General features: G+C 49.7%; 2 protein-coding genes across 2 annotated transcripts; both read left to right on the plus strand.

The window, feature by feature from the left end:
• Positions 1-43: 43 nt before the first annotated feature.
• On the plus strand, positions 44-14,089 carry LOC309648169 (protein S100-A15A-like). The gene is made up of 4 exons (XM_082436504.1): positions 44-5,768; positions 7,668-9,588; positions 9,758-9,829; positions 13,935-14,089. Exons 1-2 carry the CDS (start codon positions 5,619-5,621, stop codon positions 7,794-7,796), a joined length of 279 nt encoding a protein of 92 aa, XP_082292630.1. The 5' UTR covers positions 44-5,618; the 3' UTR covers positions 7,797-9,588; positions 9,758-9,829; positions 13,935-14,089.
• A 139-nt stretch (positions 14,090-14,228) lies between these two features.
• Positions 14,229-15,332, plus strand: S100A8 (S100 calcium binding protein A8). Its single transcript, XM_082436552.1, has 3 exons — positions 14,229-14,362; positions 14,823-14,985; positions 15,136-15,332. The coding sequence occupies exons 2-3, from the start codon at positions 14,845-14,847 to the stop codon at positions 15,259-15,261; spliced, it is 267 nt and encodes an 88-aa protein (XP_082292678.1). The 5' UTR covers positions 14,229-14,362; positions 14,823-14,844; the 3' UTR covers positions 15,262-15,332.
• The last annotated feature ends 3,898 nt before the right edge of the window (positions 15,333-19,230 follow it).

Raw genomic sequence — 19,230 nt, forward strand, 5'->3', positions numbered from 1 at the left:
TGTGGCAAGCGGGGGCCACTTTTCATAGCGGTGCGGGGGCCACTCTTCATCGCGGTGCGTGGGCCTCTCACCATCGCGGCCTCTCGTTGCCGAGCACAGGCTCCAGATGCGCAGGCCCAGCAATTGTGGCCCACGGGCCAAGCCGCTCCGCGGCATGTGGGATCCTCCCAGACCAGGGCTTGAACCCGCGTCCCCTGCATTGGCAGGCAGATTCTCAACCACTGCGCCACCAGGGAAGCCCATTACTGTAGTTTTTTGATTACTGTAGTTTTGTAATGAATTTTGAAATCATAAAATGTGGTCTTTAGCTTTGTTCATATTGCTCAAGATTGCTTTGGCTATCAGGGTATTTTGCAGTTGCATACAAATTTTAGAATTGTTTTCCTATTTCTATAAATAATGCCACTGGGATTTTGATAAGGATTGCATTGAATCTGTAGATCATTTTGGGTAGTATGGACATTTTAACAATATTAATTCTTCCAATCCATGAACATAGGATGTCTTTCCCTTTGTCTGTGTCTTTTAAAATTTCCTTCATAAATGTTTTTATAATTTTTCAGAGTACAAGTCTTTCACCTGTCTTGTTATTTGCTAAGTGTTTTATTCTTTTCGTTGTTATTGTGAATGAGATTGTTTTCTTAATTTCCCTTTTGGATAGTTTGTTGTTTGTGTATAGAAACACAATTGATTTCATAGGTTTGCTTTGTATCCTGCAACTTTACTGAATTGGTTTTGTATTTATAACAGGATTTTTGTTGTTTTCATTTAGTCTTTAGGGTTTTCTATGTATATAATCATGTCATCTGCAAACAGAGATACTTTTATTTCTTCTTTTCCTGTTTGGATGCCTTTTACTTCTTTTTCTTGTCTAATTTCTCTAGCTAGAACTTCCATTATTATGTTGATAAGCAGTGGCAAGAGTAGGCATCCTTGCCTTATGCCAACATCTTAGAGGGAAAGCTTTCAGGTTTTTTTCCCATGAACTATGAAGTTACTGTGGGCTTCTCATATATGGCTATTACTGTGTTGAGATAAGGTGCTTCTGTACCTATTTTGTTGAGAGTTTTAATCATAAATGGGTGTTGAACTTTGTCAAATGCCTTTTCTGCATTTATTGAGATAATCATGTGTTTTTTTCCTTTAATTTTGTTAACGTGTTATATCACTTTGATTGATTTGCATATGAACCATCCTCACATCCCTGAGATAAACCCCATTTAGTTATGGTGCATGATCCTTTTAATGTACTGTTGAATTCAGTTTGCTAGGATTTATTTAGGATTTTTGCATCTATGTTCATCAGGGGTATTGGCCTGTAGTTTATTTCCTTGTATAATTTTTGTCTGGTTTTGGTATCAGGGTGATGCTGGACTCAAGAACTGAGTTTGGAAATGTTCCTCCTTCTTCTATTTTTTGAAAGAGTTTAAGAAGCAGTGGTATTCTTTTTTGAATGTTTGGTAGAATTCTCCCATAAAACGATTAGATCCTGGCCTATTCTTTTTTCTTTTACCAGACAAACAAAACTGAGGGATTTTGTCATCACTAGACCTGCCTCACAAGAAATGCTTAAGAGAGTTCTTCAAATTGAAATGAAAACTCACTAAACAGCAATGTGAAAGTATAAATCTCCCAGGTAAAGGTAAATATCTGGACACATACAGTCTAATGTAACACTGTAAATGTGTCTATTGACTTTCATGTTAGGATGGGGAAGGCTGCTGGGTTACTCCTTTTCTCCTGCGGAAGGGAGTCATGGCTGGGGGGATCCCTCTTGCGTTTGGTATATGGGAGCTCTCACTGCAGCGGTGATGCCCTTGTCCAGGTGTGGGTGTGTGGGGGTCGGCTTGGTTCAGGCACTTGCTTGTGGTAATGAGAGGTGGGTGGTGGCTCTGGCAGGGGAAGGGGATATCAATTCATTTCTGTTCCCCTTCTCCCAGCACCTAGAACACAGGGCAAAATTCTGAAGAAACATCAACATTATGGAAGAGTTGATTAAAATGTATAGACTTAAAGTAATTTAAATGTCTACCAATAATGGATTAATAAAACAAATTTAGATACATGCAAACAAATGATCACTATGCAGTTATTAAAAATCAGGCTCACATTGATTAATAGTGTGAGAACATGTCCACAGCATAACAATAATTGAAAACAGTAGTTACATCACAGTTGTGGAAGGAGGTCATCATTATGTACTGGGATGGTATGGAGAGTAATTTTTTCCCAGATTGAACAAAGGCAGGGTGAAGAGGGGTGCACTATGACCTCCCACCCCCCTTCAAGCTATGGGCCAAAAACGGAGCTCCTTTTGAGTGACAAATTATCATGCAGAGATTGTCCAAGGATGTATTGCCATATGAAATTTGTTAATTTGTTGTTTTCAAGGTTTTTATTTCTATTTTGTCCCTTGGCTATAGATATTGTAGTTGTGAACATTTTCCTATTTATTGCTTTTTAAAAATTATTATTTTTATTTTTTTGGCGGTGTTGGGTCTTCGTTGCTGTGCGTGAGCTTTCTCTAGTTGCAGCAAGCGGGGGCTACTCTGTTGCAGTGCCTGGGATTCTCATCGCGGTGGCGTCTCTTGTTGCGGAGCACACGCTCTAGGCGCGTGGGCTTCCGTAGTTGTGGCTCCTGGGCTCTAGAGCGCAGGCTCAGTAGTTGTGGCGCACGGGCTTAGTTGCTCCGTGGTATGTGGGATCTTCCTGGACCAGGGATCGAACCCGTGTGCCCTTCATTGGCAGGCGGATCCTTAACCACTGTGTCACCAGGGAAATCCCTATTTATTGCTTTTAAATGTCTGTTTAATTACTTTCCTGGAATAAATTCCCAGGGGAATGATGGCTGAATCAAACGTATTCAATAACATTCGCTGCAACTGCAGCTTGGCATTGCCAAATTGTTTTACCATTTAGCAATTTGAGCGCTGTTTTTATTTTCAAAACATAAAAGTGTACTGATGGACCACTTGTTTGCTGAAGAAATCGTTATGTTAGGTAGATGAAGGATCACCCTGGAAAATGTTTTGCCTTCAGTGTTTACCTATTTTTCTCTCAAACGTTCAGGGATGCGGCGACTTAATCTCTGGTTCAATTACCTGTCCTTTGGCGCCCCCTTCTGGGAGGTTTACTCATCAGCCTGCGTGGCTCCTCCCAGGGGAGATGCATGGGTGAGATGGCGGTAGAAGAGGGTGGCTGAGAGAAGGCTTGAGATGGGGGAAGGCAGTTCATCTGTCGCTCAAGGACCTGTCACCCAGATGGCACCTGTATGGAGGCCAAGCCTACACATCTGGGCCCCCTTTGAGCAGATCACTTCCACTTTGCAGTTGGTTATTTCCTTATAGTAAAGGTATTCCTACTACTTCTCTCTCACCTCTCACCCATCACTCAACCCATTTAAAAATCCTCTATCAGCTACTTTCTATGCGCAGGATAAAGTTGCAGCTCTAGTTTGGCACACAGGGCCCTTCACATTTTGTCTCCATCCCACCTCTCCAGCCCTGTTTCTTCCAGCTTGTCATGATGTACCCTGTGGGCTTCATCCCCTAAGCAGGCCACTCTCTCTCATGCCCCTGAGCCTTTGTCCATGCTGTTTCCTCTGTCTGGAGTGCCTGGTCCTCCATGCGCCTCCTTGCAACCAAATTTTCAAGTGCCATCACAAATAGCATCACCCTAAGGAAATCTTCCTCACCTTTCCAGGCAGAAGGTGCTCCTTGGGTGCCCAGGGTACCCTGTTCATGCCACTAAATTAGTAATGTTCACAGTGCTTCTTGCCGGTGTGTGACTCTGTCCCCTCCACGCATCCCCATCCTGTGAGCCGGCAACATGTCTTACTCTTATTGCCTAGAGAGGGCCGGGTGCTCGAGAAATAGTTGTTGGATGAGTGAATGTGCTTCATGACTGTGGAGTCTGGGGGTTCGCTAATTGGGGGAGGACATCCCAGGAAGATGTATTTAAGTTGTGTGTCTGACCCCACCCAAGCCCTGGAGCTGGGATGATGAACTCTGAGGCAGGAAGATGGATAACATGATCTTCTGTGGTTCTGAGATGTTTCAGACCAGGCGCTAAGGGCAGGTGGGTCCCTGAAACTGGCTGATTTAATTGTGGGAGGCAAGTGTCACGTGATGGCATCTCAGGGATGCAATTAAGACTCAGTCATGTTGCTAGGAACCTGGGAAGAATCACAGCACTGGCTGCCATAATTGGAGGCACCATGGATGGGCAGGATGCGGGACTGGGCGGCGGAGCCTGTGCTCCCACAACTGCCTCCTGCCTGAGCACAGGGGAATCTCTAGGATAAAACACAGATCGGGACGGTGAATTCACAGCAGCCTCAGCCCAGCAGTGATTGAGGTCAGCACCCCGTCCAAGAGAGCTGTAGGGGTGGGCTGGGCTGTGTTGGGTCTGCACAGGTCCAGGAAAGCAGAGGGGGGCTGCTTACCCATTCTGGAGGATGTGTGCCGTGTAGATGGATGTCCCAACAGCATAACTGTGGCCCCGAAGGGGTTAAGGGCCCAAAATTATAAGTCTTTGGGGTTGTTCCCAAAGGCATTGGTTGAATCTAGCTGCAGGTGGTCATTTGTGTGATTTTGGGAAATTTACTTAACCTCTCTGAATTTCATTTCCTCCTCAGGAAAATGAGGGAATGATGTCTCCCTTACAAGGTCATTGTGAGGATTACATGGGATGCTGTGTATAAGGGGCTTCTCCCAGTGCCTGGCTGGCTCTGTAAGAGTTGGGACCAGTTGTCCTGAGTCTTATCTGCTCAGAATCCAAGGAGGACAACTGACCCGACAGGACAGCCCTGCCTCCCGAAAACAGGGATCTCATCTCCGAAAGAAGTGGGGAGCGGGGGGTTGAGGGCATCTGTCCCTCACCTGTGCAGAGCACCGGGATGGGGCTGCAGGGGGATGGGAGAGGCTGCGGCACCCCTGCCTGCCCCCGCCACTGGGCACTGAACAGCCTCAGCGCACAGAATCTATGGGAGGCCACGGGGCCATGCAGATGGCACACAGACTCCTTCAGAGAGGGTCAGGGCAGGGGTAGGAGAAAGATGGGGATCCCTGTGCAGTCTGTATTCAACCAAGAAAGGAAAACGATATTTGAGCAGGCCTGGGCTTTGGGGTGGTGTAATTGTTTCAATATTCTGTTTGTGGTACAAAATAGTCTATGGTAGTGGGGATCTGGCCTTCTCAAGGGGTTTAAAAATATTTCCATTGGAAAACATCATCTTGCTTTGAAGAGTCTAGTTTTTTCTCATTCTTGATTTCGGGGACTCCTAAGCTGAGGGCAGGGTTGGGGGGTGGAGAACACAGCTCCTGTCCCCTGCAAGGCTCCCGTCTCAGGGAAGGGACAGAGCCCTGTCCTAAGAGTTCACGGCAAAGTTTCCTGCAGGGCGGGGACTCTGAGCCAGGTTTGCAAGGGGTCAGATGGAGGGCAGGGAGGGGGCCTGAGACAGGTTGGGCAGAGGATTCTTGGAGGAATGCCCACCTGCTGTGGCCTGGCCTCAGTGTGGCCTGCCGTGCTGTGCTCTCCCCCAGATTCTCCACTGTCCCCTGCTGCTCGCCCCCTGCATCTCCAGAGCTGCCCCTGTCCTGGGCCCAGGCCCAGCCACCATGACAGACACGCCAGAGGAAGAATCCCTCTTCCAAATCATCCACTGCTACCACCAGTATGCGGCCCGGGAGGGGGACTTGGAGACCCTGTCCCTGGAGGAGTTGAAGGCCCTACTCGTGGACAACGTGCCCCGCTTCGTGGGGACCTTGGTGTGTGGGGTCTGAGGTCGGGTGGGGATGAAGTATGGGGTTGGCTGTGGGGGTGGAAGTGAGTGGTGAGAGTGCAGGTGCAGCTGTCTCCCAAGAGCATTTCCACCTAGGGGAGGGGCCTTGAGGGAGGGTGGAGTGCAGGATCTGTGGTGGGGGGAACATGGCCCAGCCCAGCCTTATTTTCTGTCCTTCCCTGTCCTGAAATTTCCTGCCTGAAACTTAGTCCTAACCCCAAACCTGTTTATTTTTCTGCCTGACCTGCTTCTGGCGAGAACGGGTCCTAAATCTTCCCTCTGCCCACAGGTCAGTTCAATCAGCGCCTGGCCCCAGGACTTCCCTTTGAACCCCAGCCCCTTCTCCTGGGGTCTGCACAAGCCACTATCCCCCTCCCCCCGGAACCCAGGCTGGGCTCAATCACCCTCTGCAGGCCGGTACATCTCCTCTGTCATCAGGCCCAGCCCCATGATTACTGGGCTCCTTGGGGACTGCAAGGCCGGTGGGACTGTCTGTGGGGCGCTGCCCTCGGCCCTTGGTGCCCAGCCCCAGCGGGGTCTCTGGACTGTTATGTCTAGAGGACTTCAGGTCGTGCCCGATTCAAGGCCCTGCATTCCAGCAGGGGCACCTCCTCTGGTCACTTCTTGTGTCCCCTGACTGCCTTTGGGACACGTCAGAGGAGACAGACTTGCCCTCAGTTTATTGGAGTGTAGCCATGAGGATCACTAAGGCGGGGGCTAGGGTGACTTTTTAGTCCTTGTTTCTAGGGAGACCTTTTTCTTTCCAGGGCCAGTTGCTTATGTCGTGGGGCTGGGCAAGGACCCTCAGACCCTGCACTCGGGGGCTCACAGGGCAGACATAGCAGCCTGGGCAGGGGGCTGAGATGAGGGAAGCCGGGGTGAGCCTGCCCAAGGCCGTAGGCCTCCAGTTTCCCGGCTCAACCAGCTTTGCAGAGGAGATAAGATTATAAGAAGTAGATGGTGGGGCAGTGGGGGAGCTGGAGGGGGAGACCTGCCATGAGGATGAGGGCCGCCCCCAGGCCCACAGCTGCTTACAGCTGCAGCGACGTCCTTCCCGGAAGCTTTCTGAGAACTTCACGCCGGCTTCCCCATGCCTATCAGCCAAATCCTGCTGAAACCTGCTTCACCCACACTGCCCGGTGCGCCAGCTTGTCCTCACCTGCCCTCTGACCCCTGACTTTCTCCCTGCTGTCCCTTCCACTTCAGATGCTCCTTTCCTCCCTACACCATCCCCAGTTCTCAGCCCTGAGGGCCACCTCCTCTGGGACATCCTGGCCAGCTCCGGAGCCCACGGCTGTGGCCTTTCCCTTGATCTGCCCCTCCCATAGGTGACATGGGCCCAGTGTCATAAACAGTTCCTGGGCCGGTGCCACTGCATGCAGACATGTGACCCCAGCTGGTGCTGGCCCTGCAGCAGTGCTGGAGTCGCAGAAACGTGGGGCGGTGGGCTCTGCCCTGGGAGCTCCCAGCGTGGAGGAGCTAGGCACAGCTCTCCACCCCGAAGCCCCTGGGCTGGGCTGTCCCTGCAGGGGAGACGGGCTTAAACAGCCTCCGATGGTGGACGAATGTGGATTGTGTTGTGGGCTGTGCAGTCAGCCAGCAAATGGAGCCCTGCCTGCACCCTCTGTCCCCCATGCAGCCCCAGGTCCAGTTAGCTGAGGTGCCCACCGTGCCACTGCCTCTTTGGCCGGATTCTGCCGCATAGGCTGTCCTGGCCACTGACTGTGTGAGTGAGGATCTGCGTCCTGCAAGCCCCTTCCAGGCAGGGCCAGGCCACAGTCCCCCACCCCGCCCTCCCACCGGCAGGCAGCGGGTGGGGGGGGGGCCTGGCCATTGCTGCGGGGCGATGCCTGGGGGCGTGGTTGACCCTCTGCCCACCCCTCAGGGCCAGAAGGAGCCATACTCCATCACGGAGTCGTTCCGGGTGGCAGACAAGAGCAAGGACAAGCAGATCTGCTTTGAGGAGGCCCTCTACCGCTTGGGCAAGCTGGTGAAGGACTGCCACCTGCAGTAGCACCGGCAGCTGTGCGCCCAGCGCAGCGCCCACCACAGACTCTATCAGGGGGAGCACAGGCAGCCTCCCCACAGGAGCCGGCTGGGGGGCAGGTGCGACCTGGCTATGGGCAGCTGAAGGTACAGCTCTGCCTTGTGTGTCTGCGGTAAGGACAGCTGTGAAGGAAGAGAATAAAGCAACCTCGTAAACATTTCTGGATGTTGTTCAGTTCCTGGTTCTGGGCCTCTGCTCCGGGTCCAGAAAGAGGAGGTTTGGTCCTACTTTGAGGATCATCCATTTTGGGTGAGAGACAGCCCCCGCCCCCAGGATCCCCTGTCGGAGGGGGGTAGACAGAGCCCCTGCCCTCAGCTTTCCGTCTGAGAGGGAGGAGTCTCTTCTCCTGGGGAGCTGGCTCCTTGACAAGGAAGCCGGGGCTCACCAGAGATGTTCTGATCAGTCGTTCACTACACATACAGGACTGAACACGAGTTAGGAGGGCAGAAGTTCTTCCAACTTCAAAAGAGAGTCCCAACAAAGGTGGAGCAGCCTGGGCCTGGGAAGGGGCGAGGACGGGGAGGGGAAGGTGACACCAGAGATGTTCTGATCAGTCGTTCACTACACATACAGGACTGAACACGAGTTAGGAGGGCAGAAGTTCTTCCAACTTCAAAAGAGAGTCCCAACAAAGGTGGAGCAGCCTGGGCCTGGGAAGGGGCCAGGACAGGGAGGGGAAGGTGACACCAGAGATGTTCTGATCAGTCGTTCACTACACATACAGGACTGAACACGAGTTAGGAGGGCAGAAGTTCTTCCAACTTCAAAAGAGAGTCCCAACAAAGGTGGAGCAGCCTGGGCCTGGGAAGGGGCCAGGACAGGGAGGGGAAGGTGACACCAGAGATGTTCTGATCAGTCGTTCACTACACATACAGGACTGAACACGAGTTAGGAGGGCAGAAGTTCTTCCAACTTCAAAAGAGAGTCCCAACAAAGGCGGAGCAGCCTGGGCCTGGGAAGGGGCCAGGACAGGGAGGGGAAGATGACACTGGTAATTGACATCGGGTGGCAGGTCCGGGCCAGTCTGGGAGGGAAGATTGTGAGGTGGGTTTTTCCCACTATGAGTGACAGATGGAGTCAAGGGCAAAGCCGGCAATGCAGCCTGTCAAAGGGAAGAGTGATGAGTGGGACATGGGTGACTGTCAATCAGTGAAGGCTTCCTGGAGAAGAGGGTTTGGTCTGGTTTTTACTAAGAAAAAAATGATGAGGCATGCGGGCGTTTTTCTGACTCTGGGCTATTTGTGACGCCCTGATCCCTCCCTGCTGAGACCTGCCCCTGCCCTGTTTCTGCGTTGTTTGTTTTTGTCTCTCCCTGGGAGCCCACGAATCTGATGCAGAATCTCTTGGGGTGGTCTCCTCTGCCTTTAGGCCCTGCTGGGTCCTTCCTGGAGGGTTTCTTCTCTGAGGATGGTCTGAGGACCCACGTCCTGAGCGCACTGTGATAGAAACGATGAGTTTCAGAAGAATAATGGGTTGCAATCTGTGTTGCTCCCCTGTGCAGATGATTGCGGGTATCATTTAAGGGACTTGGTTTGGTTCCCTTTGCCAGCTGGGTCTGTGAACCAAACATGGGGAGCAGTGCCCTGCAGGCCGAGCCAGGGACCTTTGTTCCTGATCAGCGGAGCTTGGAAGCAGGCCTGCCAGGGATGCCCGTCCACGCCTGCCAATCCCCAGTGCTCTCCTTCTAAAAGTCAGCAGCCGCCCACCCCCACTTCCGTCTGGACTTCCCCTGTGGAGGTGCCTGTCCTGCTGCATGGAGGTGTGTTGCTGTCTGTGTCCTCCGCCAAGACAGGCACCACGTCCTGTCATCTCCATGTCCCGTGCAGGGCCCGGCATTGTCACACAGAGCGTGCTCAGGGAGGGGGTGATGCAGGGATGGCGCCTGCTGATTGGAATCCCATGACCCAGGTCTGTGTTGCCTCCTGCAGGTCGCTTAGTCACGTCCAGAGACTTGGAGAGAGTTGGCTGGGTGACTCAGGACACCCTTGCCCCAGGCCCAGGTGGGTCTTCCCTGCCTGTCTCACCTGAAATGTGTTGAGTTCTACAGGCTTGGAGTATGAAGGGGCGGCTCAGCCCAGTCCTCCTGCCCCTTCCTGGGGGGTTTCTCCACCGACCCTGCGGGCTCTGTCCGCATTTCCTTAGCTGCGGGCAAAAGCCTGGTATTGGGACTCACCAGGGACTGTGTGTGCTGGGACTGAGCTGTTTCTTGTAAACAAGACTAGGTTCCGCACCCCATGGTTGCCCCACGTCTGTCAGTCTGATTACAGGAGCTGCCTTTTCCCCCATGTGCTTACCCAATTCCTGACACCCTCTTCTGCCAGGTCAGCTCAGCCTGGTCCTGCCCTCCTGGAGGCCCCCAAGGCTGCCTGTCCAGGGGGAGCATCTCTGGGGGCAGCATTTCATGGCCTCGCTGGTCAGCAGGCTCCATGGACAAGTGCATGAGGCTGGAGGGGGTCATGGCTCATGTCTCCCTTGCTGGACCTGGGGCTTTGTTTTCCTTCCTTTCTGGATGAAGAAAGCTGTCTCCACAGGGACATTCTCAGGGGAGTGGCTTCAAGGCAGGCATCTCCCGAGGGGTCCAGGGTCTGGGAAAAACATCATCTTCATCAACCTCACCATCACCCCCCTTGAAAGAGGTCAGCGTGAGCTCCATGCTGGGCTAGTGAACAAACGCGAAATAGAATCTCAGAAAAAGCGACCCTGTTGTTCTAAAGTGTGCTTTTTGGCACCTAAGCACCAACACAAAGCAGAATGTATGCCCAGAGGACCTTAGGTGACTCCTCGTGCCTCAGTTTTCTCATCTGTCACGTAGGAATAATTGTACCTGTGATGTCCATTTCACAGGGTTATCAAAAGAGATAGTGGATGTAAAAACACTTTGATAATATGATGAGCTATTTGGGGTAAGATGGTATTGTGCCAGGTCATATAGAAGGGGCCTGGCAAATAATAGGTATGCACCAAGTGCTTGATCACTGGCTGAAAACTTGTCATATTAGATGTCAGAAACAGCCCTATTTTCCTGTCAAGAGGTTGACTAGCCAAGGAAGGTAGACTGCATTTGGTTGATGGATCTATATCCTGTCTTGTTCCAAAAACCACTTAAAGTGGCTGGGTATGATAAAGGGAATTTTTGCATTGGGTAAGGGCTAGATCAAGTGTTCAATTTGGCATTCACTTATCCCCTCAGTAAGTATTAACTGAGCCCCTAGTATGCACCAGGCCCCGGGATGTGATGTGATTTCTGCTCTAAAGGGGCTCCCAGACCCAAAGAAAAGACAGGTAATAAACAAGTGAACTCTAATATAGCAGGGCAAATGCTGTGATGCAGAAGGGTTTGGTAGCATGGAAGAGAGAAGAATGAACTCAGTGTTGATAAGGGTGGGGGAAGGAGAGTCAGGGGTGGACGAGAGCAGATGGTGCCTGGGCTGGGGCAGGAAGGATGAGGAGGACTTTATTGGCAAAGAGGCATTCCAGGCAGGTGCAGAAAGTAGATGCTGTCACAGTGGGTCATAAGTCGCCTAAGTCCTTTGATGTACCAAATGTTGTATCTCTGTGGGCCTCAGCTTCCTCTTCTGTAAAGTGGGAATTACGATAGAACATAACTCATAGGATTACTGTGAGGATTAAATGGACGGATGTAAGTAAAGCATTTGCAATGATTCCTGGTGTATGGTAAGAACCCAGTAAATACTAGCTATTATTTTGCTATTGTTTGTTCTTATTGATTGTTGTTGCTGTTATAGTATATGCCAGGCACTGTGCTGGGTCCCAGGGAGGCAGAGATGGTTGAGCCAGTCAGGGTCCTCGAAGGTTCACAGCCCAGCTGGGGAATCAGGCACATTTACAGAGCAGTAATCACGCTGTACACTCACACAGTGCTTGCTTACTATGCGCTGCTTTAAGCACTTCACACATTTTTTTGTGTGTGTGTAAACTTTAATTAAAATATAATGCAAATTAATGAAGCCCACAAATCATAAATATTTTTCATCTATTATTAATCCTCACAACAACACTATCAGGTAGATTTTATTTTTTTCAGGTGGAAGGCTTTCGAATTTTAAAATATTTTAAATTGTGATAATATACAAATAACATAAAATTTACCACTGCAACCATTTCTAAGCGTCCGGTTCAGTTGTGTTAAGTGTATTCACGTTGTTGTGCATCCAATCTCCAGAACTCTCATCATCTCGCAACTGAAACTCTGCACCCAATAAACAATAACTCCCCACCTCCCCCTCCTCCTAGACCCTGGCAATCACCATTCTACTTTCTGTCTCTGTGAGTTTGACTACTCCAGGTACCTCATATAAGTGGAATTATACAGTATTTGTCTTTTTGTGTCTGTCTTATTTCACTTAGCTTAATGTCCTCAAGGTTCACCCATGTTGTATCATGTGTCAGGATCTCCTTCCTTTTTAAAGGCTGAATAATATTCCATTGCATGTATATACCACACTTATTTATCCATTCATCTGTGGATGGGCACTTGGGTTGCTTCCACATTTTGGCTATTGTGAATAATGCTTCTGTGAACATGGGTGTACAAATATCTTTTTGAGACTGCTTTCAATTATTTTGGGTATATACCGAGAAGTAGAATTGCTGGATCATACGGTAATTCTGTTTTTCATTTTTTGAGGAACCACCATAATTTTCCACAGTGGTTGCACTATTTTACATTCCCACCAGCAGTACACAAGGGTTCCAATTTCTCCACATCCTTTTCAACACTTGTTATTTTCTGTCTTTGTTGACAGCAGACATTCTAATGGGTGTGAGGTGGTATCTCATTGTGGTTTTGATTTGCCTTCCCTAATGATTAGTGTGGTGGAGCATCTTTTCCTGTGATTATGGGTCATTTGTATGTTTTCTTTGGAGAAATGTCTATTCAGACATTTGCCTAGTTTTCAGTTGGGTTGTTTGTTTTTTTTGGAGTTGAGTTGTAGGCTTTCCATATTCTGGATATTAATCCCTTCTCAGATATATGATTTGCAAATATTCTCTCCTATTCTGTAGGCTGAGGGTAGACTCTATTTTTAATCTCTACTTAATAATTGATGTAACTAAAGTATAGAGAGGGTAAGTAATTAGCTATACACAGCTATAAAGTTAATGACAAAATGGAGCCCAAAGGGCTGTAGAAACATGGAGAGAGAGGCTAATCCTATCTACTTCCTCTAGGAGGCGATGATGGCCTAGGCCTTGGAGGAGCACAGGGTAAATATTTGTTGAATGCATGAAGGAGGGAGAGAGGGGAGGAGTTTTCTCAGCAGAGTCATGTTCTTGTCAGATCACACTCTGGGAGCCTGATGCTCTGGGATCCGGTCTGGGCTCTGACACATCTGCACTAGGAAACTCTGGAGGAATCACTTCACCTTCCTGGGGGCTTGACTTCTGTGTGTGTAGACTGAGTGGGCTCTGCCCCGCCTTCCTGATAGGCATGTTCTCAGTATCTTAATAGGCTATGTGAGTCCGAAGGGCTTTGTAGCAAGAGAAATGCACCACAAATCTTCAGTGTTGGAAACCAGTTCATCTGAGTGGCATTTTGTTGGGTGGGAGAGGGACTTGGTCCTCCTGAAATCCGGGGGCAATTGGCCACCTCCTCTTCTCCTCCTGGGCACGAAGCACTTCTGTCTTCTCCAAAGATGCCCTCCTTCCCCGACCCCCACCTCTCATCGTCGGGTTCCTCTACAACCCAGGCTCCTGGGGTCAGAGGCACACAATCATCCCAGAGAGGGTTGAAGGGTCCCTGCTGTTTATGCAGAGGCTCAGTGCCTCATGCATACTGAGGGACTCCAAGCCAGCATCCGTCTCCTGGGGCACAGTGCACCCCCAGCTTCACAGAGCAGGAGCGTTGTGAAGGGGTAGGGATGGCAGCAGAGAAACTGATTTAGGCCTTAGCAGCACACGTCCCTACCAAGTCCGGCCACACACAGAACAACAGTAGAAATACTCCACCTTTCATTACTAAAATCCAGCAGCCATGAAAACTGTTCTTAACCTTTTAGGGGCCTTTGGACCCTTTTGAGAATGTGATGAAAGCTATGGAGGAATGAGCTTATACTCATGCACTCAAAATGATGCACTCAACTTCAGTTCCATTTCAGAGATGCACAGACTGGCCACGAGCCACGGGAATAGCCACAGCAACCGTGGGAAGGACTCAGGAGTGGGCATCCTGGTTGACCAAGCCAGGGTTTGCTAGCAGCTTACAAGAGGAGTCCTTCCCATGCCGTCTTCCTGATTTCTCCTGCTGGGCATCACTGCCTGGCAAAAGCTTTCCTCTTTCTACCTTTCCTGTGCTCCCCCCATCCCGCTCCAAGCTCCGCATCACAACTTTTCATTCTGTGCAGTGATTGCCCCATTCACCTTGTTGGGAAACCAGAGGCTGTAGCAATCCTCAAGGGAGCAGCTACCTCTGAGTGGCCTGAGGCCCTGGGCAGCTGGCCAAGCCTCATTGTTATAAAAGGGAGCCGACACTCAGCCCTGCATGTCTTTTGTCAACTCTGTTTTGGGGAGACCTGGTAAGTGGAACTGCCCCAGTCTGTCCCACACTTTGGGCTTCCCCTGGGGAGGGCTGAGGAGTGCAGCAGCCTTCTCTGAGGAGGGGAGAGAAAGCTCGGGGAGGTCTGGACTGAGTCCAGGGCTCCCGGAAGAGAAGCGTGAGCCGGGGCTGAAGAAGGAGCCGAGTGCTCTAGTATTTTTGGGTGAGGGCACGTTTGATTCCCAAGCTGGGCCCTTCCTGGGCAGCGGCTGGGGGCATGGGGAGAGCTGGCAGTAACTGTGTGTGTGCGTGTACCCTGCTTCCTTCCACACCCTCATCCACATCGTCCCCCACTTCCCATCATAGCCATAGCCTATGCTGGGTTTAGTTATCTGGATGGTGCCATCCAGGACAGAGCCATCCCTTGGAGTATGAGCCTTCAGAGTGTGCCCCTAGGCACCATCCCCATGCCAGGCTTGCCCGTGTGCTCTGTCTTCCAGGTAGGACAAATCCTTGGGCACCATGCTGACGGACCTGGAGAGTGCCATGAACTGCATCGTTGACGTCTACCACAAGTACTCCCTGGTGAAAGGGAATTACCACTCCATCTATAGGGATGACTTGAAGAAATTGTTACAGACGGAGTGTCCTAAGTTTTTGGAGGTGAGGAGGGGCTGGGTGTGGTCGGGGTTCTCTGCCTGGCTCTGATGACACCCTGGGTCACTGGTCCCTGGCATTGCCCTGTGCAGCCAGCCATGCCTCAGCTTCCCTGAGATCTTTACACTCTGTCTTCTTTCTCTCCAATCTTCACAGAAAAAGGATGCAGACACCTGGTTCAAAGAGTTGGACGTCAATGAGGATGACGCACTTAACTTCCGGGAGTTCCTCTCACTGGTGATAAAGGTGGGCCTGGCAGCCCATGAAGACATTCACAAATAGCAGAGCTATAGAGCCCTGGGGCTGGTCCCCTGGACTTGTCCCTTCAGAGTAATAAAGTAATTGATACCTCAGGCCTCTCTTGGTCTCTTGCTTTTCTCTTGTGGAATGAGGGTCCTGGGGGTTGGAGGGAGGGTTGGAAAACCCAAGGAAGAAAAACAAACCTCTGTTGCCCCCACTCCCCATCTCTCACGAGTCCTGTCTGCTTTCTTCCCCGTGTTCTCCCTAAATGATTCCCAAGGCTCTTCCAGCCCCACGGTCCTGAGTCATGGGTTCCATTGACTTAAGGATTCTACAAAGTCCAACACACTATAGCTGTTGATTTTCCTACTTGTTCCCAAATGGGTGATATGAGAACAGGGTGACGCAAGGAAAGCTCATAGTGTTCTCTAAGTTGTAATTTCCAGCTAATTATCTTAGATGTAACTTTTAGGAAATTAGGGAGATAACTATGTAGAAGTGTGTCTGTGTGTGTATGAGAGAAAGAGAGAGATTGATTCTATGTGTGGTGTGACTTTAAGTGGATGCTTAGAGTTCTACACTAAGTAACACTAATAAGCCCCCTGGCTCTACACTTGTAATTTCTCCTTAAGAGATTTTGGAAGCTTTCCTTCTCTCTCCATTCCCAACCTCCTAACGTGATTAAATAATAAAGGAATGGGCAGATAGGCTAATACATTAATAAAGATCAACTCAAAGAATAGGGTACTCAAATGCTTCCCTGTGGGGTGAATGCTTTGGTAATCAGTGATTTATCTAAAATAATCTCCCCATCATTACTCTGGATTTCCAAGGGTCTGGGGAAATGGGAGGGCCAGAAGATGAATGGGCACCTCTCACCAGAACCCAACTCCCAAGTTGAGTTTCCATGCTGTGCCTTGGGACATTTTCTATCGTCCCCACTTAGGTGATGGGGCGGTGGTGTTAGTAATGGGGAAGGGGGTTGGGAGCTGTCACCAGAATCTCTACACCAGGGGTTTTAACTTGGTCTATGGTATATCTCTGGAATGGAATCAAAGTTGAATGCATCATTTTGAGTGTATATGTAGAAGCTCATTCCTCTGAGTCTTTCACTATTTTTTAAAAATATTTATTTATTTATGGCTGCGTTGGGTCTTCGTTGCTATGCGCAGGCTTTCTCTAGTTGTGGTGAGGGGGACGACTCTTCGTTGCGGGGCGCAGGTTTCTCTTTGTCGTGGCTTCTCTTGTTGCAGAACACGGGCTCTAGGCGAGTGGGTTTCAGTAGTTGTGGCACGTGGGCTCAGTAGTTGTGGCTTGCGGGCTCTAGAGCACAGGCTCAGCAGTTGTAGCGCACGGGCTTAGTTGCTCTGCTGCATGTGGGATCTTCCCGGACCAGCGCTCGAACCCGTGTCCCCTGCATTGGTAGGCGGATTCTTAACCACTGCGCCACCAGGGAAACCCCTCTTTCACTATTAAAAAAGGGTCCAAAGGCCCCTAAAAGGTTAAGAACACTTGTCATGGCTGCTGGATTTTAGTAATGAAAGGTGGAGTATTTCTACCTTTGTTCTGTGTGTGGCCGGACTTGGTGGGGACGTGTGCTGCTAAGGCCTAAATCAGTTTCTCTGCTGCCGTCCCTACCCCTTCACAACGCTCCTGCTCTGTGAAGCTGAGGGTGCACTATGTCCCGGGAGATGGACGCTGGCTTGGGGTCCCACTGTGTGCATGAGGCACTGAGCCTCTGCATAAACAGTAGGGGCCCTTCAACCCTCTCTGGGATGATTGTGTGCCTCTGACCCCAGGAGCCTGGGCTGAAGAGGAACCCAACCCTGAGGGGTGGGGGTGGGGGAAGGAGGGCATCTTTGGAGAAGACAGAAGTGCTTTGTACCCAGGAGGAGCAAGTCCCTCCCCCACCCAACAAAATGCCACTCAGATGAACTGGATCCCAATGCTGAAGATTACTCACCCCAGATCACAGGGTTTTTCCTTTGTAGTAGACTTTACTTATATAGAAATGCAAATGAACAGGGAAAGGTAACAGCTTAAACCCTTATTCACTGACCAAGGCTTTAATTACCAACCAGTTTTATTATCAGTTAACGTACCAGTGAAAATGTTTGGCAGCCAGCAGAGAACTAAGATTGGGACATAAAATGGGATAGGGGGGGTCTAGTTATCAGATATGGAGATGGGCTCCTCTGGGCAAGCCTGGGAAGGCTAGGGACAAAATTACTTCCTTTTCAGTTTTCCTGAAGGATCACTTTATCTATTTCCCAAAGCAAGTGCTTCCACCTAATTCAGGAGTGTGAACACACTCTCTGCATTGAGGAAACTCTCATGCAGCTCTCAGAGGCACCTTTAAAGTTGAACTGCTGGCGCAAATATGGCCCAGGCAAAAAAAGACAGGAAGGGTTGGCAGGGTTCACCAAGCAGCATCCCAGGCTTCACTCAATATTTAGGGAATATAATGGGTGAATGCACAAAAGGAGAGAGCAACCTGATACTGCCTCTCAGTTATCCACATTGATGGTGGTGGTGGTGGTGTGTATGTTTGTGTGTGTGTGTGTGTGTGTGTGTGTGTGTGTGTGTGTGTGTGTCTGAGTGTGGGTGAGGGGCAACATATCACAGTGCCTTTCTCTCTCCTTGAAAATGCGTTGTTAGACTTGCTGTTAATGGATCCTTTGGGGGAGATTTACCATTATTAATTGTTTGCCTTTAGTTGAAAGTCCAATGAGTCTGCTTTCTCTGAGTCCTCTCAGAGGACCATGCAGAAGGTAGCCCAGAGTGCCGTTTGGAGTTTCACCATAAGTGATGGGCCACTGGTTGTGAAGAATTGCATTGACCTGGAGCTATCAAATCGTTGATACCTGGGCTCATGACTGGACATGGGACGTGGCCCAGCTGGCACTGGCCACCTGGAGAATGAGGTGGAGGTGAGGGATGCCATCCTTGGAAGGTCCATGGAGTAACCAGGCTTGCAGATGGTAATTTACAAGCAAGGCTGTGCCATTACAGGACCTACTGGGCAGAATCAGACAGGGCTTGTAGCACAGAGCAAGATGTTTTGGTTTCCTGTTTCCCCAGCTACAAAAGAAGAACAAGGCGGTGGGAAGTTGAGAAATAAGTGGTTTAGCAGGAAACCTCATGCAATGTTTGAGCCCACAAAGTAGACCTTGGCTCACCAATTGCAGCAGATCTGGCCACTGAGACTTCTGGGGCCTTAGAGTATGACCTGTCTGAAATCCCACTTCTCCACCCAAGACTCCTGACTTCAGCCAAGTGTCTCACAGTTGTGACAAAAGTCTTAAAGAGCATGGGGAGTATCTGGAATTGGGCAACTGGTGTCTAGCAGCTGAACACAGAGCTTATTCCAGTGGAAAAGACTTCCCCGTACATCCCTCCACTTGGGAGACAGAATGATTCTGGTCGGGTCCAGATACCAGCCTACCTTCTGGCCTCCTGACCTAGGGAATTCACCCTAATTTCATATGGGCTGAGGAGGGGAGGGAAAGCTGCTAACACTTACTGGGCTCCTTCTAGTTGTTGGTGTGAAAGGAAAAAAATCATCTCAAACCTAGAGAAAGACAAACTGGTGATTGCTTAAATCTTTGATCTCATGCTAGAGTCTGCCTGAATGGAAGCAAGTCCTTGCTACTTGTTAACCTTCTATCGTCTGGCACTCTTGGGGAATGTAACATGGTCGGCACAGTATATTTGATCAACAAGTCACAGTGGATAAAGAAGTAGGCAGTTTATATCTGCTTGATGGGGTAATATGATTTTATAGCCTGGTAGAGATGTTAAACCCCTGTTTTAATTTTTATCGCCCTATTGAAAGTTAAAAGAGTCATATTTAAATTAAGAATCTTACTTAGGCGTTCCTTTCCTGAATGTCTTTATGTATTCTCAAATATTCTTCAAACCAGCTTTAAAAACCTTCTTTGCTGATTCTCTCATTAATGAATTCAAACAAGAATTTTGACATGGGCCCACTATATTTGTTGATAATTTTGC

Source organism: Balaenoptera physalus (genome assembly GCF_965194825.1).
Source record: "Balaenoptera physalus genome assembly, chromosome: 1".
Taxonomy (NCBI): domain Eukaryota; kingdom Metazoa; phylum Chordata; class Mammalia; order Artiodactyla; family Balaenopteridae; genus Balaenoptera; species Balaenoptera physalus.